This window comes from Neodiprion virginianus, chromosome 3, assembly GCF_021901495.1.
Source record: "Neodiprion virginianus isolate iyNeoVirg1 chromosome 3, iyNeoVirg1.1, whole genome shotgun sequence".
NCBI lineage: Eukaryota > Metazoa > Arthropoda > Insecta > Hymenoptera > Diprionidae > Neodiprion > Neodiprion virginianus.
Genome location: NC_060879.1, coordinates 540,452 through 565,711, shown reverse-complemented (window position 1 = coordinate 565,711; position 25,260 = coordinate 540,452). Strand labels below are relative to the sequence as shown.

Genomic DNA, 25,260 nt, shown 5'->3' with positions numbered 1-25,260 from the left:
ACAAACGAATGGTAATGGAAACTTAAGATTCAGCATCCGCAGCAATTCCCATGTAAAAATGTATTTTTCTTCCATCCGTTATAAACTCCCGTACAATGAAACACAAATACAAAACACGTGTACAATGTAAAATATCTATAAAACGAAGGCGTAAACACGCTATTACGTCCACTTCGGACTCTTCGGTGTACATGTCGGCATTCTTTGATCTGTGGTCATTTCAAATGCCAATCGCAGCAGCAGATCTTTGGGCCTTGAACATGCGGGCGTAATTGACTCGGAGCAAAAGAGGTTTGTTATTTTTTTTTTCATTGCATAAGGTGAAAAATTATAACAAAACACATGGTGTTCGAGATGATAATTTAAACATCTGAAAAGTGTAATTTGCGTTTGTTGTTCACGTTTCGTTCTTGAGTGCGATCAAAATAGTAAAAATAGAAAGCCCCGTCCCCGATTACGAAAAAGTAAATCAGAAATTTTCCTTGGGTTTTGTTAGCAAATTCGAATAATGAAATGAAAAGTTGAGCTCGAACGCATTAACGTACCACGTATACTAATATTTAATTCACATGACTTGAGTGCCGACTAAAATCGGGGAAACGCAGAAACTTTTAAGTGGTGGCAATAAGTGGGAAAAGAATAATCACCGAATAAGTGCAAAGTGGCCTAGTACTTGACCGTCGCAGATATCGGATAGCTCCGTCGCATTCCCATGCATTTTTCTCTGTCCACGAACAAGGCGTCCACTTTAGCCTTCAGGTCGGACTCCAAATTGGCCCTCGTCCTCAGGAGTTGTTGGTGCTGGGCTTCGCTTTGCTGCATCTTCATGTGCATACCGCCAATCATTCCATTAATCGCCTCCACCTCGCTGATCATACTGGAACGTGTTTATCGGATGATCGTGAATTATGAAAATCAACAACCACTGTAATTGAATAAAGGTAGTGATCATTTATCGATCGTTCACCAACCAGAGCTGGGCGTAATCACGGCAAAGTTCAAGCTCGGGCCGATGTGTTCTTGCCTCGAGGCGAGTGTGGGCCACCTTTAGAGCCGAACTTTTGTCGGCTATCGCTTTACCCATGAGCTCGAGGTTTTTTTCTATTTCAAATATCTCCCTCTGAATCTACAACGTATAAAGCGAGAAAACGTAAGCATCCTTATCGTGACAATTAATTGGTATCTACGAACGTGTTTAATACCTTGTGCAAATGTATTTGCAGCTTGCTCTTCGCCTCCAGCATTTCGGCCGATCTACGCGCCAACGCGTTATTCGTGTTGCTCCACGCATCCCACATTTCCTGCGCCACCGCGTTTATGGTGATTTCAATTTCACTTCGGAGTTTACAGGACCTGGACCGTTCAGCCTGCGATCTTTTCACCGTACTGTTCGAAGCCTCGGCCCAAGACTCAGCCTCGGTGATACTGCAAAATCGTAATTGCGGTTGTGCGCTGCTTTTTCCAATGAAGGTGCGTGGCATTTTCGAGTCCTTACCATGGGTCATATTTTTCAATCCCACCATAATACTGCAGGCCTCGGCTGAAGTTATTCAGCTGATGACACATGGTGTCTATTCCAAGAGCCCCTTCCTTGTTCTTTATGTCCACTTCTAGCTGATTCTGCGACGCTCGGCCGTTTCTTAACTGCGTGAAGAAAAAATCGGATCGGAGATTCAAGTTTTTGAATTCTCTTATCCTTGTTTCAAATTCTTGTCAAGGCCATACCTGGTCAATGCATTTGTCCGTGAATTGTTCGAGCTTTTTTTGACCATTTCTCACCGTCTCGATCTCCTTCAATAACGCTTGTTCAGTTTCATCGTGAACCAACTCTGTCCCTGCGAACGTGTAATAGGACGTGTTGATCGCGAGGATACGCCATATATTTTTTTTTTTACAACGGAATTACCCATACTTAGTGCTCACCTTTTCTCGACTCTCTGTGATAGAGGCACTCTTGGGCGATATGTAGCTGACCGTCCAAGTCTTGAATAGCCTTCTGCAATACCCTGCGACACTCTTGCATCCTATCGTTTTCCATAATCAATCGCTGAATCTCCAAAGCAAGTTCGTTCCTCCAGAATGTTACGTCAGTTATCCTTTCCCCAATCTTCCGACCCGTGTCTCTTTGTCCACCTTGGACCTTCTCATCAGCCAGCCTGACACAAAATCGCATAATCCCATGAACGGATTACCTTTCATATTTCCATGACCGTACTTGATCTATACTTACCTCATGAGCTGGACAGTGTCGGCTCGAAGTTTTTCGGAGAAATTCTTATTGGAATCAGCCTCGTTGTAAAACCTGATTTGATTTTGAACCCATTCGTAAGGTGTGTATCTAGTGTAAAGCGCCGCACGTGCAGCATGCGCAGGGTTCCTTTCAAACCCTGTGACCAAGTTTGGAAAGCGAAGAGGTTCGGTTGCCATTCCATTCGGGGTGTAACACGGGTCGACCATTTGATTCGTCAGTGGTTGACTAGGTCTGATCGCAACAACTTGGAATTACTCAGTGCGCAATTTGGATCACCTACGGAAATTATGTTGATGCCTATGCTGCGGGCCTCAGAGATTTTACTAACAAAGGCATCACTTCGATATTTTCGTAGCCTAAAGTTGGTCGCCACGGATGTGGCCTTGGGGTTCTGTAATATTCTCCGGTTCGAACAGGAATCGGAGGCCCAGATATTTGCTCCATACAGGGCAGTGCTCTGACTGAACTCCATGGTTGGAGTTGCTGTTCGGAAGAAGGTGAAAAATACGTTGGTTGCTATTCTCCGGTTATAAACTAATTTCAATTCGAATAGAAGCATAGTTTTATGTACCGTGTACATCACCGTTTCCTGTTCCTTTTTTGGTTCTTCCTTAACAGTTGCCATTGCGTTGAGTTTTATTTTACTTCTAAAAGAATAACTTGTAATTTGTCACTCCTTTTCCGTTCCAGCCTGATCGTCTTGTATACTTCACGTATTTAACATTGGCATGTGTCGGAGATTACGATGATGGAAGAAAAAATTCCAACTTTCATTTATTCTCTGACAGTCTTTTCGCTCAATTTCATAGATTCATTTCACTTTTCTGTGAACTTCATTACCAGAAGTGTCAACCGGTCCTTTTCAGTTATTTCAGCACAATCTCCCATCCGACATGCAGACAAACGATGAAGGCGACGATATTAACGTCAGTCTCGAATGCAAATGTATGACAAACAGACGCGATGATTTCCTTTTCTTCCATAGATCACAGTTGCCGAAAAAGTTTCGAGCACCGTGAAAAGCTCGAGGAGCAGAGCATTGACTAGGAGCGTTATCGGAAGTGCGGATAGGTCTACAGATGTACATTCCAACTCAATAGAACACGACTTCGTGCGGATATCGCCGAGTTATATAGAATTCAAAGATGCCTGCGAGGGGATGACCTTTCGCCAACTGATAGTCATACAAAACACAGGCAAACATTCCGCCCATGTTCGCATCTGTTCGCCGAATTCAATAGTAAGTGACATTACACAGAAGAGCGCAAGTTTGGTTAAACTGCAATTACCTTTTCCCACTTGCATAGGCATTCCAAATCAAGACGCTCCAAGGCGGTGTCTTTCTGAGCCCTGGATTAAGAATATTGCGGTGGGTTCATTATTCATACAAAAGGAACTCAGTCTTGCATGCCATGATTCCCATTTACATCAATTGGACTTACATCGATTACCACGTTATCTGCACCTTGGCGAAAGAAAACTTGTCCATCGAGCCAATTTCCTTGGACTTTGGTATCGTGGACATCGGTTCCACATCGGGGATCAAGATATTGACTCTAAAAAATGACGGTGGAAAAAGTACGAGGTATTATAAGTTGACGGTGTGTTCGAGGACAACGTTTCATCGTCTCGTGCTAAACTCTCCGTCGGTTGTAGTTCACGAAAATCAATTTGTCTGTCTTGACAGGTTTGCAGTTGATTTGGGACCCAATGAAATGGAGCTCTCGGTTAGACCGTTGAAAGGTGTAGTGCGAACACGGTCAAAAATGGCTCTTCGCGTCGAGCTAATCGGTGTAGAGGAAGGATCTTTTTACGGAGAGTTCTGGTGAGTATATATTATGAAATTGAAGCTATAACGGCTTTGAGTCAACTGTTTTCCTCTGCAGGATCAAGTCGACACCAAATATACAGGTGCCGGTACGGGTGAATATAATTATTCCACGTTTGGTAGTTTACCATCCAAACACAACCGGCGACTTTACTCTGATAGACTTTTCACCAACATTTACCAATACCGTGCGACACGATACGCTGATCTTGAGGAACCATTCGGCCCAAGTATCGAATTTCGTTGTCCTTGGAGAAATAGAAAATGATTTGATACCTATTAACGTGGGTATACACCTGAATAACTTTTGCTGCTCAATCGTATCATAGTTAGTAGAATGTAACTACTATAAATCCATTCTGCAGAATATCAATTTGAAGAAACATCCAGAGTTCGAAGTTTTCAAGATACATCCACTTGAGGGTAGAATGGATCCATTTGAAGGGCGTATTTTCAACATCACGTAAGGGTACCTCCAATCTTTATTCAGTTACATACGATTGATGAATTTTATTCCCTGACCATCCGTATAGATTCTCGCCGACAAACAAGGTTCTGAAAAATGTTGGCGAATTTCGAAAAGACGAGAGCCGAGACTTCATGATCTTCGTACGAATATTCAGAATTCACTGTACCGAAGTAAAAGACATTATAAGTATGCCTATTCTATAGTTATATCGTGTAAAATTTGAAGAAAAAAACTTACAAAGTGTCTCTCGTGAAATTCATACAGGAGAAGAAATTAGCTTGGACGACCGAGTGGAGGAACCTCGTGAGAAGGTGCAGTTACGTAAGCGACCTGATATTACGATTAACCGAATACGGCATAAAACCTGCTTCATGCGGGATAAATTTATTTTCTGTCTAGTGGAACCGAGGTCCGCGGAATCTTTGGCAGTATCGGATAACGAACCTCTAGAGCCATCCGGATACGAAACCGTCCGCCTGTGTCTCTATGGAGCAGCGGAAGAAGCTCGCTTGGATTTTGTACCTAACGAATTGCACTTTGGAGATGTAACATCAGGAGCAGTCGTACATCGAGAGCTTACGATAATAAATCCATCTAGTTGGAAACCTGTAGTGTATAAGTTTGCGACAAACTCTGCTGTTCGCTGTCAACCTCGGACAGAGCGCATAGGGCCGCAAAAAAGCTTGCAAGTTTTGATCACTTTTACTGGAAATTATGGTGGTATTCTTATTTCTATTCTGACGATATCTTTCTAACTAAGAGCAACGCATCATCGTTTCGCCTAATTTTTCGATTTCACATTGCAGCCAAAGTTCCGTTCAGGCTCATCTTTGAAATAGCTGTAGAATCCTGCGATCTGACCAAGTTAAAGTATTCCTATATCGCTGGAAAATCCTGCTCGATACTAGCTTGGTATAATTCAATTATTCCGCCAACGAAAGATGTAAAGAAAAAACTTTGTCAAGGTTCGTCCGAACATGATGTTGTCAGTTATACCGGGGACATTTCTCTGTGTTTATTGTAAAACTCTACAATGATCTGATTTTTTCATGAACAAGTCTATTTTATGCACAGAGCATATTCCAAAAAATCATGCAATTTCGTTCAATTTCCATGCAGGTCCCACGTCATGTGAAATTATTGGCGACGGAGCATTTTTGAATCAAGGTCCGTTTGAATACAAAGTGGAATATCACCGCCAACTTGAATTGTATATGAAGAATGATCTTCCTCCTGAGTTGGACAATAAGTACGCATTAACTCCAGCAGAGGCTGCATTGAAGTCCTATCACCGGCGTTATTGGACTAATTATATACAGTCGAAGAGAATCGGAAAAGAGAAAACAGATTCGAAACGTTCGACGGCAGGCTCGAATGGTCTAAAAGATTGTAAAAATTTGCTTATGGCTAAATTGCCGAAAATAAGTGAGCAGTCTGTAGCTCTGAAAATGTTGAACCAGGCAAAGCTGCACAAGGTTAATAAGGCTAGAGACGAAATGCTTGTCCCACTCTCGCCGTTGCAGATTTACAATGTTAAGATTGCTCCGACTGTCCTCGGTTATGGATTGGTTAGTCTGGATTTTACTTTTAACACTTGAAGTAACGGATTCCGGATTCATCCAATCAATGCAACCTTGATAACGCAGGTAGCTCCTAAAAGTACAAACTATCGAACTTTACGCATAGAGAACTTGAACGACTTTCCAGTAATGCTACGCCTAGTCAGCTTGGTATCAAAGGCGATTAGTTTTCCAAACGGTTCATTGATAATTCTTCATGCTGGTGGGCAGGTTACTAAGATAGTTGAATACCGAGCGCAAAGAATCGGGAAGTTCAACACGTATATTAATTACGTCATCAACGATAATCATTCGTTCGCAATGACTGTTACCGCCAATGTTATCGTCAAGTTTTTGAGCCTTAATTTACGCGATATAACTTTCGGCCACCAATATTTGCCACAAGAGGCCTACCAACCGATCGTTTCATATGTTGAAATAAGAAACAAGTTGGATGCAACAACAAGTTTCAGGTAGACTTGCCGTTCAAATTTTCTAACTCAACCAAGATCTGAAATACCATGCTGGTTAAATTCTGGAATGTATTGCTTACAGCTGGGACATACATTCGAACACTGGATTTACGATATATCCATTGACTGGAGAAGTGCGAGGTAATCATACATTGTTTGCCGAAGTGTCTTACGAGTTGATCTCTTCGAAATCCAATAATACGGAAGCTGTGTTGACCAGCGAGTCTGGTACCTGGATCAATCTCAAATTGAATGCCATACTGAAGAAACCAGATGTTGCATTCATAAATGATACCCTCAACTTGGACCCAATACCGTTAAATGTAACCACTACCGCCGTTGCAGTTCTCCATAATGCTGAGTTCAGCCAGGTCGTATTTCAAATCAACCCGTCGGCATTAATTTATGGCTGTGAAGTTTACCCACAACACGGGGTTATTTCGCCACGCGGCATTGTTGTCCTGGAAGTTAGTGAATAGATATAATTATCAATAAAAAAAAGTACTCGCGTATATTATAGACATTAGAGATTCGAATTAATCCGTTGATCTCACCGTTTCTTCGTGAAGATCAGATTGAGATTCGACGCATGCTTTAAATTCTCAATTACGATTGACGTTCTCGTACAAACGTACATAAAACTGGAGCTAAAATTACTCGGTGAAGTCTCATATCCGATGCTGAAACTTTCCCCAGAGAAAATTTACATGAATCGAATTAGTGCAGACGCGTTTGCTAGTCACTTACTCACCGCTCGTAACTACGGAAAAACTCTCGCCAAAGTACAGTTCCTCTTGGACGAATACCCTGAATATTCTGTTTCGCTTTCTCCGTGTAGAAGAGATCCTTGTATAGGTATTAAACAAGAAGCACACCCACTTACTACGGTGGTCCTTAAAAAGGTCATTTTTGAATTTCTCACCCCCTCCCCCAAATCAGTTCAAAATAATTGAAACATAATTCCCTCATTTTTTCAGTTTCTTTTATCTCAATTCCAACGCGTGCCCCAAAGGGAGTGAATTTTCTCATTCAACTCTTTCAAGGGCACATTAAATCTAGCGAACGGATTTCGATAAGATTTGGTATGCGGGGAGGTTCTTGAGTCGTTACGTTGAGTCGAATCTGAACGTAAAATTTGAAAATTCAAAATGGTATATCCAATATAGTAACATCAACTGATTTCTGGGATTTTGGTCTGCCATGTTCGATCCGCTATTTTGAATTTTCTAGTTTCGAGTTTGCATTCGTAATCACCGACTCAACAAACCCCCCCGTACCAAATTTTGTAAAAATCTGTTCGGTAGATTCAATGTGCTTCTGAAGGGATTAAATGGGAAAATCCACCCTTTTGCGGACACGTGTTAGAGTTGAGATGAAAATTTGAAAAAATTTTGGGGGTGAACTGGTCGAAATTAAAAAAAGACATTTTTACGAATCACACTAATACCTACATACTCAAAATATAGAAAAGATGAGAAAGAATGTGATATTCTTTAGATGGCGAAGGATTGACTTTATTACCTGGTGATTCTGTGTCATTTTACCTGCACTTTGCACCGATTGATCTGGCCAGATATGCTTTTTACCTACCGATTGTAGTGAACGAAGTATTAGGCCCCGTTTTGATTGAGAACCCCAAGTCTATCGCACCCTCTGAGTTCCTGAAGACACGTGAGATGTATTATGTTCATTACCCTGGAATACAGATTACTGAACTACCACAACTCATCCCAACAATTTTCATTGACTGTACTGTTTCGGAACATGTTTTATCATTCAGTCAACATGTATTCCATTTCGATACCACCACAAATAAGGTAGCATTGCCAATTATCATTAATTGTCGCAATATTCTGGGGATCGAGCCGACTGAAGTTTTTGTTACAGGTAATGGAACAATTACGAGTTTTCAACCAGACTCATGACGATGTTTCCTTCCTTATTCGCATCGACGAATTCTCTCAGCCTAACTCTCCCTTTTCCATCGCATGGCTGTCTGGTATCGAACCAACAATCACGCCTCTATCAATTGTCTCTACTTTGCCTCCCAATAAGGAGATTATATTCCGAATTGAGTTCAAAGCTGTGATACAGGGAAATTTCGAAATTGAAGCTCCTATATTCATCAGGGGCGAGCTAGAAGGCAATATGTTCAATAGCCTCCTCATCGACGGAAGCAACATAGCGAACTGCATGTTTCCTGACAAACCCGATTTGTACTTTGCCCCCTTGCCGCTGTGTACTCAAGCCGAGCAAAAGTTGACATTAAAAGTCAGAAAGTGTCAAAACTGCTTTGAGATTGTACCCGCTGTGATGAAACCCCTAAATGTAGTTGGAACTTATGCTGTCGACTGTATTCAGGTCAAGTTTATCGGTGGAAAGATTGTGGACGGTAAAAACAGGTACATCATTACTGTCCCCTTGTCCGCCATAGTTCAATCTTACCCAATATGAAATATGATTGTCTCATTATATCATTAGCAATGAAGATCTGAGCGTTTCTGTACAGTTCCGTAGTGAGTTTCCAGTGGCTTTTACGACAAGAATAGAATTTCTTATAGAGGAAAGAGTTGTTTGTTCGGTTAATGTCTGCGCCACCGCTGATAACTGCATTCTAACAACTTATGGCTTTTTGCGAGGCACGCTTAAGCACGATGGATTAACCAGTCTCCAAGAAAGAACCTCGGTCCCTTCTATAACGTCGCGTAGCGATGGAAGCTCGTCGTTAACGAAACAAGAGTCAACGTTGCCTCGAAAATACGTGCGTGTATCTTGTAAATTGAAAACGAAAAGTCCAAAAGCGGTTCAACTTTTTTGGTAATCGAACTAGTACTGTGACTGACGTATACTGCTTACATAATTTCAGATGGAAACACCGTCGACAAAACTTAATCCCAATCTTCACCCCAGCATGAATGCTGTGAGTGAAAAATCGTGGCGAGTTTATGGACCAAAATTAAATGCTGTCCGAAGCGAGGATGAGAAACCTGCATTGATGAATGACGACAGCAGCGATCTGGCTTCACTCAGCTCAAAACTCTTGGGACCCCTGCTTCCACTTTCGGATCGGCATGTCAAATTGTCCAAAGATCTGTACCCTTACTTTCCGATGCCGAAGAAAGCAAAGTCAGCCCAATTATGGATTTTGTCAAAAATTGGAATTACCTTTGCCAACTTTTTAAGATTATTACTACGGTTTCATGCATTCCATATGTTGTAGTGATAACGACAGTCACATGCAGCGAACCCTCACTGCAACGGAACAATGGATGTATTCTGGTCCGTTTAAATTCAATTTTTATGCAAGCATCGTCGATGGTACTACTGCGGTATTGTCCGGTGTATGTACAACGACATCTAGATTTAAGGATAAACGATCAACCCATGCGGTCAATCAGTCATTCATAGATTTGTTAATATCACTCGCCGGACCATGCGTTCTGAAATACATTGGGGACGTGTAAGATATGACCTATAATGCATTCATACTATTTATAATGCTTAGTTTTGAGGGAGACAAACCGCACTTTCACTTTGATAATACATTCTTATTTTCTTGTTAGTTCTAATATACCTGAAGACTCCGTGAAAAGAGTTAACTACGTTCTTAAGCTGTACACGAACGTTTTAGACTTCTTGGCTGTTCAAGGTGCGCTTTTAGCCCATGTAAATCCCAAGTTCCTACTCAGTTTCAATGATTATTTACTATACGATAACTGGAGTGAACGAAATTCGGTAAGCTTCAATATTCAAGTGACTCATAACACTCTGTCTTGTATTTTGCCCAATTGTTATGGGTTCTTTGAAAATTTCAATTTTAACATCACTCAGGCTGGAGCTGAACCACCGTCGGAAATGGCAAATACATTACAACGTGAAAAAATTCCGAGAGAATTATTCCAATCTCGTAGCATGCAATGCTGGCTTGACGTAGCCTTGCAAACTTTCAAGATCCTGGTCTTAAAGCGAATAAGTGTGAGGGATTCTGAGGGAAAAACCGTCAGTCCTCAGAATCAAAGTAATTCAGGCACCGTAACCTTAGAATCGAACACTGTGAGGTACATGATGCACTTGATGTCATTTTAATCGAATATCGAAAATGCCGAAGGCCTGTCATATCTTAACGTGTTCCAGCGTACTCGAATACCCCACAAACAAAACGAGTTTTACAGGGGAGTCGAAGGACACCTCTCGATACACAGTCGAAGAAATCATTCTATTGAACTGGCTGCAGCATCATTTCAATCAGCAAAGATCCGAGGAATGGATGAAAGATGACAAAGCCAACATGAACCCTCGTCAAAGAATGGATGTTCTCCAACCGCGAACAATATCAAACTTTGAGAGCGATCTTTCCGATAGCCTGGTGCTCATTGCTGTTACCGCAGCTCACTGTCCATACCTTATTCGAGACCATTTTAAAAATATCTACATCGCTCCACAAAATATGGAAGAAGTATGTAATTCTTTTTCACTTTGCAAAAGTGTACATAGACAGAAGAGGTTTTTCTTGCAAGGCGTTACTTTTTGGTTTCACGCGCATCGTAGAAGAGATGACTTTTAAAAAATTTGCTCCTCGCAGCTGACATTAAAATTCTGTCACCTTCCCAATACAGATATTTCATAATGGCATCTGTCTCACTGCTGCCTGGCGAAGAGTTCGTATCGGATTTATGATTACCGCTGCTCAAATTGTCAACCCAAACTGTGTACAAATGGTGATGCTTGTCACCCATCTTTATTCCATTCTTCCAACTCTTCGGCCCAGTAAGCAGGTACTGAACAAAGAATTTCTGCATCACACCGATATGGAATAATTTGTATACTTTAGTCTATATATTTTACAGCTACAGTTTTGCTGTCCGTTAACGGAAACCATCACTCGTCAGATAACAATTCAGAATGCATCGGATTTTCCTGTTAGTTACATCGTTGAGTTCATTGGCAACGAGATGAATTTCTTTACCGCCTTAGTCCAAAAATCAATAATCAGCATTAACAACCATGCCACTGGAAAATTGAGAATTCGATATCATGCTAGGAAAATTATTGAAATCAGGGGTACATTGTTCTTGCTCATAGCAAAACTGCAAATTTTTATATTTTGATAACGGTGGAATTCTATTTCCCTAGCTTTTCTTATTCTGTGCGGTTCTTCCGTCGCGCCGCACTTTGCACAGAATCATGTTTTCGAATTAGAGGGATGCACGAGCTATCTGGGCATCACAAATAACTACGATATCGAAGGAATACTTTACAAAGTCTGCGAGGAGACTTTAAACATTTCCGTCCCTTTTAAAGAGGCAGCTGAATACAATATTTCATTTTCCGAGGAACAGCCTACAGTCCCCGGTTAAATACTGCGTTATGTTAATTTTCCAATCGCCTGCTAATAAGTCATTTTAACAACGAACAATATATTTAGCATCTCTGAAATTGAGTGGGTGGGCGGATTTGAGGAACAGAAAAGTACCTCGTCGCTTATTTCTCAATCAGAAAACTATTATTGCCAAGGAGAATGCATACCAAGCTCATTTGTCAATGACTGTCGCGTGTATCGCCCCGACTAAACGATCTTTCTGGATTGTTTTCGAATCTGGAATCGGTGACTTTATTATTCAAGTTGGTTCTCGTAAATTATATCGATTAATGATTTGAATATCAGTTTTTAAAAATCGCTACGATAGAAAAACAATGTTTGAATACTGGATAATATTTAATTTTGCCACAGATAAATTCAACTTCGAAGAAATCAACAACAGATTACGTTGCTGTTGAATGGGAACGTGAAATATGTGTGTGCACCAATTTACCTCAGGAATCATCCAGCAGCTGCCCATTGAATATCGAAGTAGCAATACCCGTTAGAAACGTTCAGCTATGGAAATGCATAATCGAAATGTTCCAAAAAACTTTAGATTCAAAAGAATGTTTATTCTGGTCTCATCATTTAGGTAATTTGCCGTAAAGAAAAGACAATCGTTCAAGCTATTTCATTTGAAATTATTTCCTCAAAAATCAGATACCGATATCGGTTTACGACTAATTCACTGGCTTATGGGCGATTACAATGATTCAGCAGCAAAAGAGTTCATGCATATATTCAATACATCTGTGGTTTACGATGTTACGACCACGGATGATGGAAACCTCATTGTCCCCAAAAAACTTGCTGTACAAGGTTTCTGGTCGATTTCATTTTATTTACACATTCCCAGTTTCTCGTTGAAAATATGTCCTTTAAATCTCGGCTATTCGTGTATTTTTACAGATGTACGACCTCGTGGAACAGAAATTAATATGTTAGTTCATATTTCGGAAACTACGCCTCAGTTCTACGAGACATCGATAAGACTGTCTTCTCCGGATGGCATGGAGCACCGTTCTTATAAGATTGACTTTCTTTGCAAAACGCCATTACCAGCTTCAATTGATCTCAAAACAAGCAATTATCGCAATAAAAGGGAGAAATAATTATTTTTTCAAAATACGCACATCTTCCTCCATCAGTTTTCATTATTTGCATTTGCTTTAACGTCGCATCTTTGAGAAAAGTAGTATACTACTACTATTATATGTATGTACATATAATTACTTCAAGTCAATAGTAACACGAAAAGGAATTATATTCAGTATAGCATTGGAGTTATAATTTACGAATCGACTAATCTAATAATTGTGCCATTACTTGTCCTCCTCACTGGTTCCTCCGGCATGGTTTAAATCCCAATAGTGTTCTCCGTAACCGCCATTCGTGTTTCCCCATCTCACCTGCAGTTATGAAAAAAAAAAATATATGATACAACACGATTTTCGGTGACTAATCAAGTACGCTTTTTTAATACTCATCAATTAACTCTCACTTTTCCCTGATGACGATTATTCTTCAAGTCCTTCTGCTCAAATCGCTGTTCCCATTCACGCGGATTCTCACAAACATGTCCAAATTCTATTTTATTTGGAGTTGGTTGTTCGGAAAAAATGTCTCTACACCGATCGATTTGTTCAATCCCTTACGATTAGTCTGACAATCCAAGAAACATATTTATTGTGAAATAGGTGAAGAAAACTTACTGAAAGAATTGGCCTTTTTGTAGAAGATAAGCGATTGCGTTTCTTGGCATCTCAACAGCTGCTCCTTTCTGCACCGCATCCATATCTGTTTTGCATTTTTTTATCTTTACTATACATGCTCGTTTCTAATGTATATAACTTGCTAGTATTCTGAATAAGTTTTTCTCAATTGACTTTTACAGTTGTGGAAAGATATTGTTATTACTGATCACCAAATACGTCACATAGTTATCATGCTACCTGATGGATCAACTTCATCCGGATCATCTTCAGCAATAGGTTTGCCACTAATTCGAATTTTGGTGTTGAAAATGAAAATTATCAAGTAAATACACACAGATTTTTCAACGATTTGCATTTTGTAAGTAAAATTTACTGGGATAAATTGAGAGATCTGTTCCGGACCAAAGTCAGAATAAATCTAAGGTATTTTTCTTGACTCATAGCACTAAGTTTTTGTATAACATGCTCTACTAGGCCCGTTATTGTGAAAGGCTATGCCACTTTGTATATGTGTGCTTATGAAAGTAAGGAAAGTAATTCAACAAGAAATTGATCTTCTGAAACTGGGTCTTAGAGAGTCCTGACAATATATTTTATAATATCACATTTTGCATTCATGGAGTACATAATAATGTGTGATTTGATCATTTGTGTGTTGCATTATAAAAAGAACAATAACTCCCGAACTTAACTCTTAATTATATATACGTATGAATTCATTATATAAAGTACACAGAAAATTCAGTGAATAAATACAATCATAAAAAAAAAACTTTATAAATATATTTTTAAGCAAATTAAAATTAAATTCACAAACTCTAAGTGAAAATTTACCTACAAATAGTTTCAAAATATCATATTTGTGATAGTTTTCACTGTCAGACCCGGTTAGTCATCATATACAAAGTCGTTATTAACATTACACATAATATTTCAACAATCTTTTCGCACTCACTTTGCGACTCTTTATGGTGGGCTAATAAAGCAAATTCATTTTTAAACTTTTGAAATATCTAATTGCAAGGATTTCAAACTATTTTTCAAACAATACTGGATGGGTGTTCTTGGCGCATTTAACCATTGATTGAATCAACTTAACAAAGCCGGTATCTTTTGGCTTTTCCAAGCCACGTAGAAGCCTATTTTTCATCACTGCCACAAATTCTCGATTGCTAAGCTGACCATCCACTGAATAGGGGGGAAAAGAAAACAATTAAACTTATGCAAGGTTTTATCTTTAATTTTGCGACTCCGTTACTCACTGTTTTCATCGAATATCGTGTAGACAACCTGTATAACATGATCACTCAAGTCGACGTGGGCAACCGTCTTTGCGACGTGTTTCAACGTTGCTAAAATTTAGGAGATTAGTCACTCCGGGATGTGATCTATTTACAATCAATTTACAAAATTTGATGTGATAAACAAATTTTCATACCTTGATCTATCGATGCTCCAGCTATGTGATAAAATGTCAAAGCGGTATCAACGTCGTTAATGTTGTTCAAAAAATGGAAAAAGCTTAGATAGTCTTCCTTACTTACGCCCTTGGGATTCTCTCTGAAACTAAGATACATCAAGGTTTAATTGATTTTCAACAGCAAAATCATTATGAAATTAGTATAATTGATACATACGTTTTTTTAACTCGTTTCAGCATCCGTGCTTTTTTCTTTTCCGGGTAGCCTGCGTATGCCAAAAGTAATTCAGTAAAATCTACCTCGGAAATATTACCATTCTCATCAGGATTTCTACGCTCAAACTGTAAGTAAAGAAAGGATAAAGTCAACGAGCAGCTGCTTTCATTGATGAATTTGCGCGACCGTTTAGCGAAGAAGAAATTGTTCCAAATACCTCGAGACTGAGAATTTCTTTCTGCAGCTGTTGCTGAAAATCCAAAAACTTTTCTATCGTCAACTTTTGCTTCATGTTAGGACCAAAGAAGTACGTCGTCAATGCAGAGTTTACACCCTGTGTCAAGAACCAGAACGATATGAGAATAACAATTACTGCTGAACATTCATGTTCCATTCGTTACCTTGAATGTATTGCCGGTATTTGCGTGGTCTCTGTGACGATTGCCAATGCTGGTCTGCTGGCGAATTAATGTCGCAACTTTTCCAAACTCCTCTGAATCAACATCACCATCTCCGTTAAGATCAAACATCCGGAAGGCTATTTCAAAATGACGTCTCGAAGCTGCGAGTAAAATATGATAGAAGTTTACAACTTTACATTTTCCTAGATACGCGTCTGAATAATCGTGAGGTGATCAAATCATCGTTACAAGTAATGCCGATAGTACTCACTTGATAGCACTGTTAGGAGAAATATGTAATCGGAAAATGTAATGAGCCCAGCACTTCCCAGTTTATAAAAAATACTGTCCTCATCCAATTCCAGTTCTAATTTCGTATGAATATTCTGAGAACAGTAATCGATATCTCAGTTTATTATTCAGAGGAAAATTTGAAGGGATTTTACTTTGTTAATAAATATTCTCTATCATCAGTTCAAAACTTCATAACGTACCTTAGGGTCGTAACGTTTATACTGATCTAACCCCAGGCCTGAAACATGATGCCATAATGCTTTTGAGGATACAAGACCAGAGTGTAGATTGAATAATTACATATATTAAAGCTTATTATTAGAGATGTTAATGCTGATAAGCGGTGTTCATGCAGACATTGAAATTTTATACAAATCGAAGGTCCCCATGATCTAAGGTAACATAAGCACCAAAGAAATTCTCTTGACAAATTGATAAAAAGAATTGTAATAGCATTTTTAACATTCTTTTTCTAAGTAACGTGCAAGGAAAAAGAATTATATTCAAGGAGGTAAAATAAAATTCAGGTCAGCCTACAGTGTATATAACGGTGAGGTGAAAAACATTTTGTTCGATCGAACAAATGGTACAGATCGTTTTTTCCCGCAATCTTAGAATACGCAAAAATAAAAAGAAGTATAAATTGTGGAAACGGTAATGAACAATAACTTGTTAATTACCATCGGGTTGCTTAAGGCCGGGTGTCATTGACCTTAGGAAATCGTCAGGGGTCATAAACACCTCGTGAGCATCGTTGGCTGGATTTGTTACTTGGAGGGTAGCAAAATACCGAAAGACCTTATCAGGTGTAGAAAAATGCCTCATGCGGTTTTCATATTCAATAATCTGTTCATTAACAATACGACTTGATTTTAATGAATAGGACATATTTTTTAAACGTGATTATCATTTACAGATAACGTATACCTTTGAGTACAAAAATTTGCGTTAGACAAAGGATGATTACAGTGTCATTTCAAAAGTAAAAATAAAAATTTTAATACAAAGAAGCTATCGTCAAATAGAAGTTACATATTTTTTTTTATTCGCAGATGCATTATTATTCTACTTTCCACAAAGGCATTGAAGTGAAATGACTCAATTCACCTGAAGCATTATCTGCAAGTTATCTAGCTGCTGAAAGGAAGTGGTAGGTATGTGATACCGATCATTGAAAAGAGCGTAGTATATCAAGTATAAGTGTTGCAATAGTGTGGTTAATGCATTTCTTGGTACTGTTAGTATATTATAGAGCAAGAATGAGCTTAAAAAGTGGTTCAGTATCTCAATGCAAGACATAGATGAGCATTGATCATTGAATGCACCGTTTTGTTGTTCCAAATGACAATTATATATCACTTTACAGGGTTATTGTGTATCATTGCAGAACACCTTTCTTGTTATCTTTGAGTACGCAACATTGTGTTGAGGGAAATTGAAAACCATGGCTCGAGAAAAAGAAGAAAGAGAGAGAGAGAGAGAGAGATATCTAATCGTCACTCGAACACAGTTCGAAGTTGTGTCAATAATAAGATTTTCAAACTGTTGTTTTTCGATGTTACCATCCGGTTGTTTCATGCCGGGTGTAATGGCTCTGAGAAAATCGTCCGGAGTCATGTAGACTTCAGTGCCTTCTTGACTAGTAACTCTTACTGTTGCAAAGTATCGAAATATCTTATCTGGAGTTGAATAGGCACGCATCCTATTCTCGTATTCTATTATCTGCAATACATTTCAGCGTCGGTCTTAATATCCATTTATAAAAGGATTAGACGATTGAACAACAAAATTAAACCTAATTGATAATTGGTGAAGAAAAAAAAGTTGATAAAATACACTTTTACTTGAGAATTTGAATTAATATATTGTTTCAAAAATGTCCATATAATTCCAGCTTTGTCGTGGAGTCGAATATGTAATCCCCCCCCTAATAGAGTTGTATCCTATACCTTACGATCTCTGAAACCAACTTTTTCCCGCTTATGTTTTTTCTTTTTCTGATCTTCTTGTCCACCCTGTTCAATACTTGTGCTCTCATTATTCTCAGTCAAAGCTTCGGCAGCATCCACCTTCGGCATCTTGGGAGTACTGAAGCTGTAATATCGCAAAGAAGACGTAAGAATCAAGGATGTAAAAATCCTGTCTATCAATGGTTAAAGATTGGAAAAAAATTCGCATTCCCTTACTACCCCCAATCAATTGCGAATCCTATGAATCCAAATGTCAGAAACGCCATCCAAAATGACTTTAGCCATGGAATTGGATCCTTTTTGTGGCCAAAATTTCTATACCATCTTTGATGGGTGAGGTTGATGTCGCGCATTTGACTCTGGCATATTTGAGTCTGCGTTGGCTGATGAAATGAGGAAAAGGCATAACGTGAAAGTTTTTGGACGCCACAACGTCCCACCGACGAATTCATCAGCCTGAGAATAGACATTCTCGTTTATTCTGATCTGTAAAATGAAGAGATATAAGAATATTGCATCCTGTGTAACTGATTATAAATGAGGTGAAATGAAAACAACCAGAGAACCGAGGAACGATAACGCAGTATAGTTTATAAATATGATGTCAAAATCGATTTTGGTGTTATCAAGTTTTATCGACCTACAATCCGCTGGTTTATTGGTTATCAAGCAAATATTTCACAGCAGTGTTTCATTTCACAGGCAAGGTGTCATTCCCGCATCAGCTGTCTTCATCCACTACCAACCTTATGGCCAAAATAACGATCGACGATATGCAGAATATTGCTAACCTGCTGGCTTGCAGAACCACGATGCAGAACCCTATTCGAAACAGAGAGAAACCTTTCGAAACACCTCGCCTTCCACATTTCCCACCATCCAACCATTTTGATTGGTATTGCAAAGCATAGCCAATCAATCAGAATGCTTGGATAGTCGGAAATGTAAAAAGTGAAATTACATGACTGATCCCTGACCTTATATACAACATAACACCAACTACACATTGATGAACCGTTGAGATAAACGTATAAATAAATGTGGCGGGTCACGGATCACATTTGTTACGTCTAATGCTCTAGTCTCCATGGTCTTATGCGTGACAAACGATTCTAACCTACCTCTAAATCTTTCAACAGTTTTGAATTGACCACTTGTTGTGACGTTAACTGGCGGAACTTTTCTATTGGTTGGCTACGAAAAGCTGGGCTTAGCACACCTTGGATTTCAGATACCGATCTTTATGCACTATTCAGATCAGTGCCTATGTACAACGTGTACGGAACTGCGAATGAATCGTGCCGGGTGCGACGCACGTGGTTTTGACTTCTAATACTTTAGTAATTATTGCAAGTAAAACGTGATCAACGCGATGGACAATTGCAAGGTTTGCCGTGGTACGGTATTTTACAAAGAAGCGGGTTTTTATTTCTGCAGTGAATGCCAAACACAAAACGAGGTTTGATTTTTTGCCACATAACCTAGACATTGTATAGAATCAAACAAAACGGCGTACATGATTAACTCGCACCCACATGACGAAACCCTTGATTTGCCATTATAGAAATATGACATCTGTACTCAATATACGTCAATTGAATTTCAGGAAAGAAGAGAAGCAATCCTAGAGCAACGTTTCGAAGGAATACGCGTAACGCAACGTAAAATAGCCAATGACAATTCCGAGAAAACAGGTGAACAATCAATGAAAATGAAAAAATTGAAATAAGCAGCTGTAAATTCATTAGAATTAAAGAATTAGATCGCATATACATGTAATGCATTTCTTTTATTATTGCACAGACCAAAGCGCTCAGTGGTCGACGTGGGAACTGTACAATTTTGTGCTAATTGGTTTAACGGACGAGTTGATCGAGCTGGGTGCATCCTCAGATATTAAACTTACAGTCCTCCAATTGTGGGCATTCTACTTGGGGAAAGTAGAAGTGGCTTTTACATCTAAAACTTGTCGCAAAGTGCCCAAACTTGCCCGAAGATATCACAAAAGGTACGCGTGTGAAATGCTGGTGAATATCCTAGAATATCTATACTGCATTTGAAAGTAAATATTTTAATAGCTTAAAAAAATTCCCAAAATGATCCACATTGTTTCTGTGTTTTCAGGGATGCTGATATTATATATGGAAAGTTGAAGTCGCGCAAACGCAAGCGTAGCAGAGCAAGTAGCGCATCTTCCATCATCTCAAGTCAACTGAGTGAAGGTAGTTCCAATAGAGAGCTTTCCAAACACAAGGTAATGACTCAAAGTTTCTCAGTATAGTAAAAACTTATTTCTCAAGTCGATTGTCATAATTCTTTTTGAAATTCTAGAGGCTACTTTACAAGGCGGAATATGAAAGATTAGTGTCTTCACAAACTGGCTCGGAAAGTGATGCTCTCAGCCTTGTTAGCCAGAGTTTAGCCAGTATCCGATCAGGTGGTAGTCAGTCGTCCGTCTCTGTAGAGAAGTATGCTTTTCTCTTCACCAAGAAAGCCGTTTATCGATTCATGATTCTATCAGCATTCGCTGGAATATAGCTAAATAACGATTCATTTCACAGACTAAAGTACAGCAAGCATGCAAAAAGCGAGGCTAAGAGGGTTAAGCAATTGTCCAAGAAGCTTCCTAGAGCACAGAGAGTGAAGTATCAGCAAACGCATGTAACAACGAAGTATCGGACTGGTCCGTACGTTATAACGCCAATGAAACTTTGGGCCATCCTATATTTGGCTCTGAGAATTCACGATCAGAGTATACACTTAGCAGACATGTTAAGGTGAGTTTGGAATTGTTCATTGTAACAACGGACGATATATAAACTTATGTCTTCAGGTACAGTAGAGAAGGCCACCTGTCTTATTACAGACTTGACCATTTGTTACCGGCAGAAATTGCTTTAACCGAAAGCGATGTAAAGTTTTTAACTCAGAGCAATGAGATAACGCATAAAGGTATGCGGAGAACTTGCGCAGAGATGGCCAAGTTTTTATTTGTCTCTGAAATGAGTTGTCCCGACTTTCCACCGTTAATTCAGCGTTACTGCACGGATCTGAATTTACCAAGTAAGCAACCGAGCAAGTTGTAGGATCAGTGTCAGTCTATTTGTAAATCTAGTGGTATGCATCACTGTTTAAAATATATATTTTACTCGTCCTTTCAGAGGGAATTCTCATTTACACTAAAAGGCTGGTCGCCCTTTCTGCTCCAACGATGGTTTTTACCCATTCTGATTCTTTGATCCCAAACTATGAAGGACGGGCAATGGCATTTATTATAGTTGTGCTAAAGATTCTTCTTGGAATGGACGGAATTACAGAGTATGAGATAAGCAGGATAGCTGAAAAAATCAACAGGTAAGATAAAGAGAGGAGTATAATTCAAATTAAAAGTATAATACACCAATAGTAATGGAAGCGCCGATGTACTAACATGATTAAAATCATCACATAAGCCATGGAAATATGATCAGTCAATTTTTATTATATTCTGATCACCAAAATCATGTTGTTTTCGTTTAAAAAATGTTGTTGATTAGATATTAAGACAATCTATAAATTAAACTCAAAATTTCTGTAAGCTTTGCAAAATAATTTGTTTTAACAAAATATCAAAATTAAAAAAAAAATCTTTCAACAATATGCCAACCTATAAACTGTGCAATCCTCATTGCAAGCCTTTGGTGGAAAGTTTAGCCACATCCATTTGTGAACCAGCAATTGAGATGTCAGATTTAAAGAAAAAGTGTTGTATAATTGTACACGGCGGTTGCGGACAGTGCAGCGATACGGTGATGTGCGAAAAGCTTGATGGTTGTAAAAAAGCAGTCTGTCGTGGTTACAAAAAAATGATGGATGGTGGAAATGCTCTTGACGCGGTCGAAGCTGCTTTGTGGTGGCTGGAGTGTGACGAATTTTTTAACTGTGGATATGGTTCGGTCTTGAACCAGCTAGGTTTGTAGCTAACTTTCATTCTGGCCTGGTTACACGAGTTTAATATAAATTGCATTTCTTTGACTAAGGCGATGTTCAAATGGATGCAAGTATCATGGATGGGAATAGATTTGAGATCGGTTCCGTCGCAGCAGTATCAGATATCGAACATCCAATCAGTTTAGCTAAGTTTGTCCTTGAGAATTACCCAAACACTATTTTGGTCGGGGATGGTGCTAAGAAGTTGTCGAGGTGTACAGATATGCATTGGATTTCGGGAGGCAATATGGTTTCGCCAAAGGCCATTTTGGCTCTGCATTTATCTAATAATTGTAGTCAGGACCTGAAATACGATGTCGAAGATGTTCAAAGTGCCGATTTATTGAAAAGTAATCACTGAATATGGACGGTCAACTCGCTTGCTCTACATGTTAAATAAAACATGGTCATGTCTGCTAGAAAGCTGGGGGACCACTGGCTGCGTAGCATGGGACGGACAGTCGATGGCAGCAGGCACAACAACGGGTGGATTGAATGGAAAAATGGTTGGGAGGATAGGTGATTCGCCGTTTCTTGGCTGTGGAACATTTGCGAACAATTTAGCTGGCTGCTCAATGACTGGTCATGGAGAAACTATTGCTAAGCTCGGACTGTCCAGGAAAATCGTAGAGGAAGTAACGGCAGGTTCCTGTCCTGAGGATACTTTGAAGCTCAATATCGATGCAATGTATCACGAAACTAATTGCTCATCCGGCGGAATTGTTCTAAAAAAAAATGGTTGTTGGGGGGTGCATTTCTCCACGCCGAGAATGCCCTATGCTGTAGCAAAAAAAAATGTTGTTACATTCGGGGCTAAACCAAACGAACGAAAAACTGTAAAGTATTTTGATCCAGACAGCAGGTTGCCATGTAGATGCAAATGAAGGAAATAAATCGTTTTAAATCATGCGATTGTTTATTGAAAGATTTAGCATCTGGTCATGTTCTCGTGTATTCTTGCTGAAACGCTTAACATTACATCCATTAAAGTTTTCATTAATTCTATTTTGGTTACAGCAAAGCAATGGCTGAAGATGAACTGAATCCAAAGTTGTTCAGCTTCGGGGAGTGGCAGCGGTACATAGAATGCCGGCGCAATGTTTTGATGAGCAAACATTTTCCAACTAAATTTAAGAACGATTCAGATGCGTTCAGAGACACTGGGGTATACGTGAACTTCATAAAATCTGCGCTCTCGAGGAGAGAGGAAAAACCTGAGATTACAGACTATAAAAATGCTATTCCCAGAGAGCTAGCCAATGCTATGGAACAATGCATTACCAAACTAGGAGAAAACAGTCAATACTCCAAAGACGCTGATATATTTGCACCATCTTCTACTCCACAACATTCGTACCTAGAGCAACTTTTACAACATCCTATGTACGATTTTCCCGATATATTGAGATGCAATTTCAGTAATACTAAAGTTTACTACATGACTAAACTCGAAAAGTAAGTAGGCATGAAACGCGAGCAAGGAGGGTTAAAACAAAACTTGTGCCAACGTCGATTACTTTTTTTTACAGAATCGTTAAAATTGCCGCTGAATTCGGAATCGGGCTGCGGATTGTAAATTGCAGACTCCATTTCGTGCATAAACTGGTATCCCAGTTCGAGAAACAAAGACTCCCAAGCTTGGCCGAGTTGAACAAGTCTGTTACAGTGACGAGTTGCAGTGTAGAGAAAGAGAAGCATGTGGAGAAAAGTGAAGATTTATCTTTTTATTTAGAGAAGCAAAATTCGCAAGCATTCCGACTGAGTAGAGTAAATCAATCTTATTACGACAGTGTACAAGCAATGGTAGCAACCAACAGTCATAGAAGACATTCCTACGAGCGAAAGTATGTAACAAGTTCTGGTCTTCAACAAATTGACGAGTTTGATCTGGACTTTGGATTTCGAGACGTTACACACGATGGAAAGTTACTCATCCCTTCTGACCGGTATTCAGACAGCGATAACGAATCTGTAGATAATTGTGAGCAAGAAACCGAGAAAACATTTAGTGAGAAGTATAATTTAAATCTTTACGGTTTTGTTAACACAAACGGTAGTTATGATTGTCCCGACGAAGAGAGTATTAGAGTAGAAAAATTAGAATCAATGTCTAAAAAAACGGAAGACCTCGTACGCGATTGTAAGGGCAGATTCGTTCAAGAGAATTCACCCAGAGCTATAAAAAAATCAGCAACTTGTAAATCACCGAGAGGTGTATTACCAAAAATGCAAAGTCACGAGTCAAAAAGCGTTGGGATTGGTCATGTTCCATCCAAAGTAAGAGGATTTCAGAGCTTTGAAACGTCGGGTGTTTCAGAAAGTGATTTGGACTCCTCGGAAAAGTTGTTCATACCCTCGAAAGATTACTGGATGTATCACTGTGTCTTCAGTCGAGTGAAGCCTAAAAATTTTGATCATTTCGAAACGGAATTGCCGGTAAGTTTTCAATGGTTGTTAAACGAGTGCTCGGATGTTGTTGAAATGTCAACGGAAGACTTGTACGAGCAGGTATGCTTGATAGAGACATACTTTGCCCATCTCCTAAGACCCGATAACATTGAGAAAAATTTGCACAGTGCTAAAGGCAGAGGGGAAAAAATCCGTCAGTGTAGAAAGAAATGGTGAACATAGGGTAAAACAAAGTTGATTATTTCAAAAATGTTCCGCTCTTAGCCAATAATGACCAATTGTTAGATTTTATTACGATCTTATGTAAATATAGGTATGTAGCATTCTCAAAAAGAATACACATTTTTGTACTTGTAAATACAAAACGTGGTATGAGGAGAAGAGAAAGAGAGAGATGGAGCGAAGAAGGTAGATTAAAAATAAGAGAAATCATTTTCAATCAATATCTTTGTTTATTCTTTCTATCAAAAGTCCGAATTATGTATTCCAATTTTTTCCCAGCAAGCGGCATGAGTGATCGGTAGTGATCGGTGTACAGTAGAACTTCAATTATCCGAACGTCGGCTCAAAAAGTGCATTTTTTGTGCTAAATATACATTGCTGGTCGCTAAAAAATGTGGCTTAGCCGTTTGTCAATTGACAATAGACGACTATATAAAACGAAAGTAAAAAATAAGCGTTCGGTGTTTGAAGGAGGATTAATACGTATTTAGATTTTTAGTACGGACTGTTTGTCGACTTAAATTTGTTTTGTATATATCACCCAACCTTAGGATAAAAATTGCATTTCGGTTATCCGTACTAGGCTCGGTCCCAATTAATTCGGATAATCAAGGTTCTCTAATTACTCCGGTGAGCATCCCTCAAATCCCCCCTCCTGATTAGTTGAGTTTACGAAAGGCAGGTGGCGCCGCAAGCAGGTC

At 39.2% G+C, this 25,260-nt stretch overlaps 7 protein-coding genes across 14 annotated transcripts; 4 read left to right on the top strand and 3 right to left on the bottom strand.

Moving 5' to 3' along the window:
* Positions 1–666: 666 nt before the first annotated feature.
* On the bottom strand, positions 667–10,997 carry LOC124301542 (tektin-3-like). The gene is made up of 10 exons (XM_046756721.1): positions 10,974–10,997; positions 2,823–2,846; positions 2,580–2,734; positions 2,231–2,482; positions 1,924–2,156; positions 1,726–1,835; positions 1,496–1,644; positions 1,203–1,425; positions 972–1,126; positions 667–877 (listed from the first exon to the last, which is right to left on the bottom strand). Exons 1-10 carry the CDS (start codon positions 10,995–10,997, stop codon positions 667–669), a joined length of 1,536 nt encoding a protein of 511 aa, XP_046612677.1.
* Positions 3,332–5,038, top strand: LOC124301543 (uncharacterized). Its single transcript, XM_046756722.1, has 7 exons — positions 3,332–3,491; positions 3,559–3,836; positions 3,939–4,076; positions 4,138–4,363; positions 4,445–4,542; positions 4,613–4,869; positions 4,948–5,038. Exons 1-6 carry the CDS (start codon positions 3,411–3,413, stop codon positions 4,749–4,751), a joined length of 960 nt encoding a protein of 319 aa, XP_046612678.1. The 5' UTR covers positions 3,332–3,410; the 3' UTR covers positions 4,752–4,869; positions 4,948–5,038.
* Positions 9,573–13,054, top strand: LOC124301538 (cilia- and flagella-associated protein 47-like). Its single transcript, XM_046756702.1, has 11 exons — positions 9,573–10,040; positions 10,144–10,315; positions 10,412–10,638; positions 10,715–11,036; positions 11,197–11,355; positions 11,428–11,641; positions 11,714–11,932; positions 12,006–12,202; positions 12,312–12,534; positions 12,603–12,761; positions 12,852–13,054. The coding sequence occupies exons 1-11, from the start codon at positions 9,781–9,783 to the stop codon at positions 13,052–13,054; spliced, it is 2,355 nt and encodes a 784-aa protein (XP_046612658.1). The 5' UTR covers positions 9,573–9,780.
* Positions 13,055–13,078: 24 nt separating this feature from the next.
* Positions 13,079–14,080, bottom strand: LOC124301546 (uncharacterized). The gene is made up of 4 exons (XM_046756726.1): positions 13,895–14,080; positions 13,655–13,739; positions 13,444–13,567; positions 13,079–13,351 (listed from the first exon to the last, which is right to left on the bottom strand). The coding sequence occupies exons 1-4, from the start codon at positions 14,010–14,012 to the stop codon at positions 13,265–13,267; spliced, it is 414 nt and encodes a 137-aa protein (XP_046612682.1). The 5' UTR covers positions 14,013–14,080; the 3' UTR covers positions 13,079–13,264.
* Positions 14,081–14,206: 126 nt separating this feature from the next.
* Positions 14,207–18,822, bottom strand: LOC124301540 (calcium uptake protein 1 homolog, mitochondrial). 7 transcript variants are annotated; one of them, XM_046756710.1, is made up of 12 exons: positions 18,751–18,822; positions 18,176–18,445; positions 17,939–18,083; positions 16,670–16,835; positions 16,190–16,227; positions 15,967–16,081; positions 15,696–15,856; positions 15,512–15,628; positions 15,295–15,419; positions 15,096–15,223; positions 14,920–15,009; positions 14,207–14,845 (listed from the first exon to the last, which is right to left on the bottom strand). In XM_046756710.1, exons 2-12 carry the CDS (start codon positions 18,427–18,429, stop codon positions 14,691–14,693), a joined length of 1,494 nt encoding a protein of 497 aa, XP_046612666.1. In that variant the 5' UTR covers positions 18,430–18,445; positions 18,751–18,822; the 3' UTR covers positions 14,207–14,690. The 7 variants fall into 7 exon arrangements, with proteins under 7 accessions (XP_046612666.1, XP_046612667.1, XP_046612664.1 ...); XM_046756711.1 differs by having other exon boundaries at positions 18,706–18,781; XM_046756708.1 differs by lacking the exon at positions 18,751–18,822 and adding an exon at positions 18,518–18,744.
* Positions 18,823–19,011: 189 nt separating this feature from the next.
* LOC124301539 (TATA box-binding protein-associated factor RNA polymerase I subunit B) lies at positions 19,012–22,899 on the top strand. Of its 2 annotated transcripts, none has more exons than XM_046756703.1 (9): positions 19,012–19,418; positions 19,566–19,653; positions 19,763–19,967; positions 20,084–20,213; positions 20,291–20,427; positions 20,521–20,736; positions 20,793–21,022; positions 21,121–21,313; positions 22,353–22,899. In XM_046756703.1, the coding sequence occupies exons 1-9, from the start codon at positions 19,332–19,334 to the stop codon at positions 22,810–22,812; spliced, it is 1,746 nt and encodes a 581-aa protein (XP_046612659.1). In that variant the 5' UTR covers positions 19,012–19,331; the 3' UTR covers positions 22,813–22,899. The 2 variants fall into 2 exon arrangements, with proteins under 2 accessions (XP_046612659.1, XP_046612661.1); XM_046756705.1 differs by having other exon boundaries at positions 19,016–19,418; positions 22,349–22,570.
* On the top strand, positions 21,585–22,318 carry LOC124301545 (isoaspartyl peptidase/L-asparaginase-like). Its single transcript, XM_046756725.1, has 2 exons — positions 21,585–21,910; positions 21,979–22,318. The coding sequence occupies exons 1-2, from the start codon at positions 21,598–21,600 to the stop codon at positions 22,287–22,289; spliced, it is 624 nt and encodes a 207-aa protein (XP_046612681.1). The 5' UTR covers positions 21,585–21,597; the 3' UTR covers positions 22,290–22,318.
* Positions 22,900–25,260: the final 2,361 nt, after the last annotated feature.

Coding starts and splice junctions, on each gene's coding strand:
- LOC124301543 (XM_046756722.1), top strand. CDS start 3,411: ATGACCTTTCGCCAACTGATAGTCATACAAAACACAGGCAAACATTCC. Junction 4,077..4,137: donor TCTTTTTACGGAGAGTTCTG/GTGAGTATATAT, acceptor TTTCCTCTGCAG/GATCAAGTCGACACCAAATA. Junction 4,364..4,444: donor ATGATTTGATACCTATTAAC/GTGGGTATACAC, acceptor TCCATTCTGCAG/AATATCAATTTGAAGAAACA.
- LOC124301538 (XM_046756702.1), top strand. CDS start 9,781: ATGCATTCCATATGTTGTAGTGATAACGACAGTCACATGCAGCGAACC. Junction 10,639..10,714: donor TTAGAATCGAACACTGTGAG/GTACATGATGCA, acceptor AACGTGTTCCAG/CGTACTCGAATACCCCACAA. Junction 11,642..11,713: donor GAAAATTATTGAAATCAGGG/GTACATTGTTCT, acceptor CTATTTCCCTAG/CTTTTCTTATTCTGTGCGGT.
- LOC124301542 (XM_046756721.1), bottom strand. CDS start 10,997: ATGGTCTCGAATAAGGTATGGACA. Junction 1,426..1,495: donor ATTGAAAAATATGACCCATG/GTAAGGACTCGA, acceptor ACGATTTTGCAG/TATCACCGAGGCTGAGTCTT. Junction 1,127..1,202: donor TGCAAATACATTTGCACAAG/GTATTAAACACG, acceptor TATACGTTGTAG/ATTCAGAGGGAGATATTTGA.
- LOC124301540 (XM_046756710.1), bottom strand. CDS start 18,429: ATGTCTATTCTCAGGCTGATGAATTCGTCGGTGGGACGTTGTGGCGTC. Junction 16,082..16,189: donor ATAAACGTTACGACCCTAAG/GTACGTTATGAA, acceptor TACTGTTCTCAG/AATATTCATACGAAATTAGA. Junction 15,010..15,095: donor TGGAGCATCGATAGATCAAG/GTATGAAAATTT, acceptor CCTAAATTTTAG/CAACGTTGAAACACGTCGCA.
- LOC124301539 (XM_046756703.1), top strand. CDS start 19,332: ATGGACAATTGCAAGGTTTGCCGTGGTACGGTATTTTACAAAGAAGCG. Junction 20,214..20,290: donor GAGAGCTTTCCAAACACAAG/GTAATGACTCAA, acceptor TTGAAATTCTAG/AGGCTACTTTACAAGGCGGA. Junction 21,314..22,352: donor ATAGCTGAAAAAATCAACAG/GTAAGATAAAGA, acceptor TCTGCTAGAAAG/CTGGGGGACCACTGGCTGCG.
- LOC124301545 (XM_046756725.1), top strand. CDS start 21,598: ATGCCAACCTATAAACTGTGCAATCCTCATTGCAAGCCTTTGGTGGAA. Junction 21,911..21,978: donor TTCGGTCTTGAACCAGCTAG/GTTTGTAGCTAA, acceptor TCTTTGACTAAG/GCGATGTTCAAATGGATGCA.
- LOC124301546 (XM_046756726.1), bottom strand. CDS start 14,012: ATGCAAATCGTTGAAAAATCTGTGTGTATTTACTTGATAATTTTCATT. Junction 13,740..13,894: donor GGATGAAGTTGATCCATCAG/GTAGCATGATAA, acceptor AATGCAAAACAG/ATATGGATGCGGTGCAGAAA. Junction 13,568..13,654: donor CAAAAAGGCCAATTCTTTCA/GTAAGTTTTCTT, acceptor CGATCGGTGTAG/AGACATTTTTTCCGAACAAC.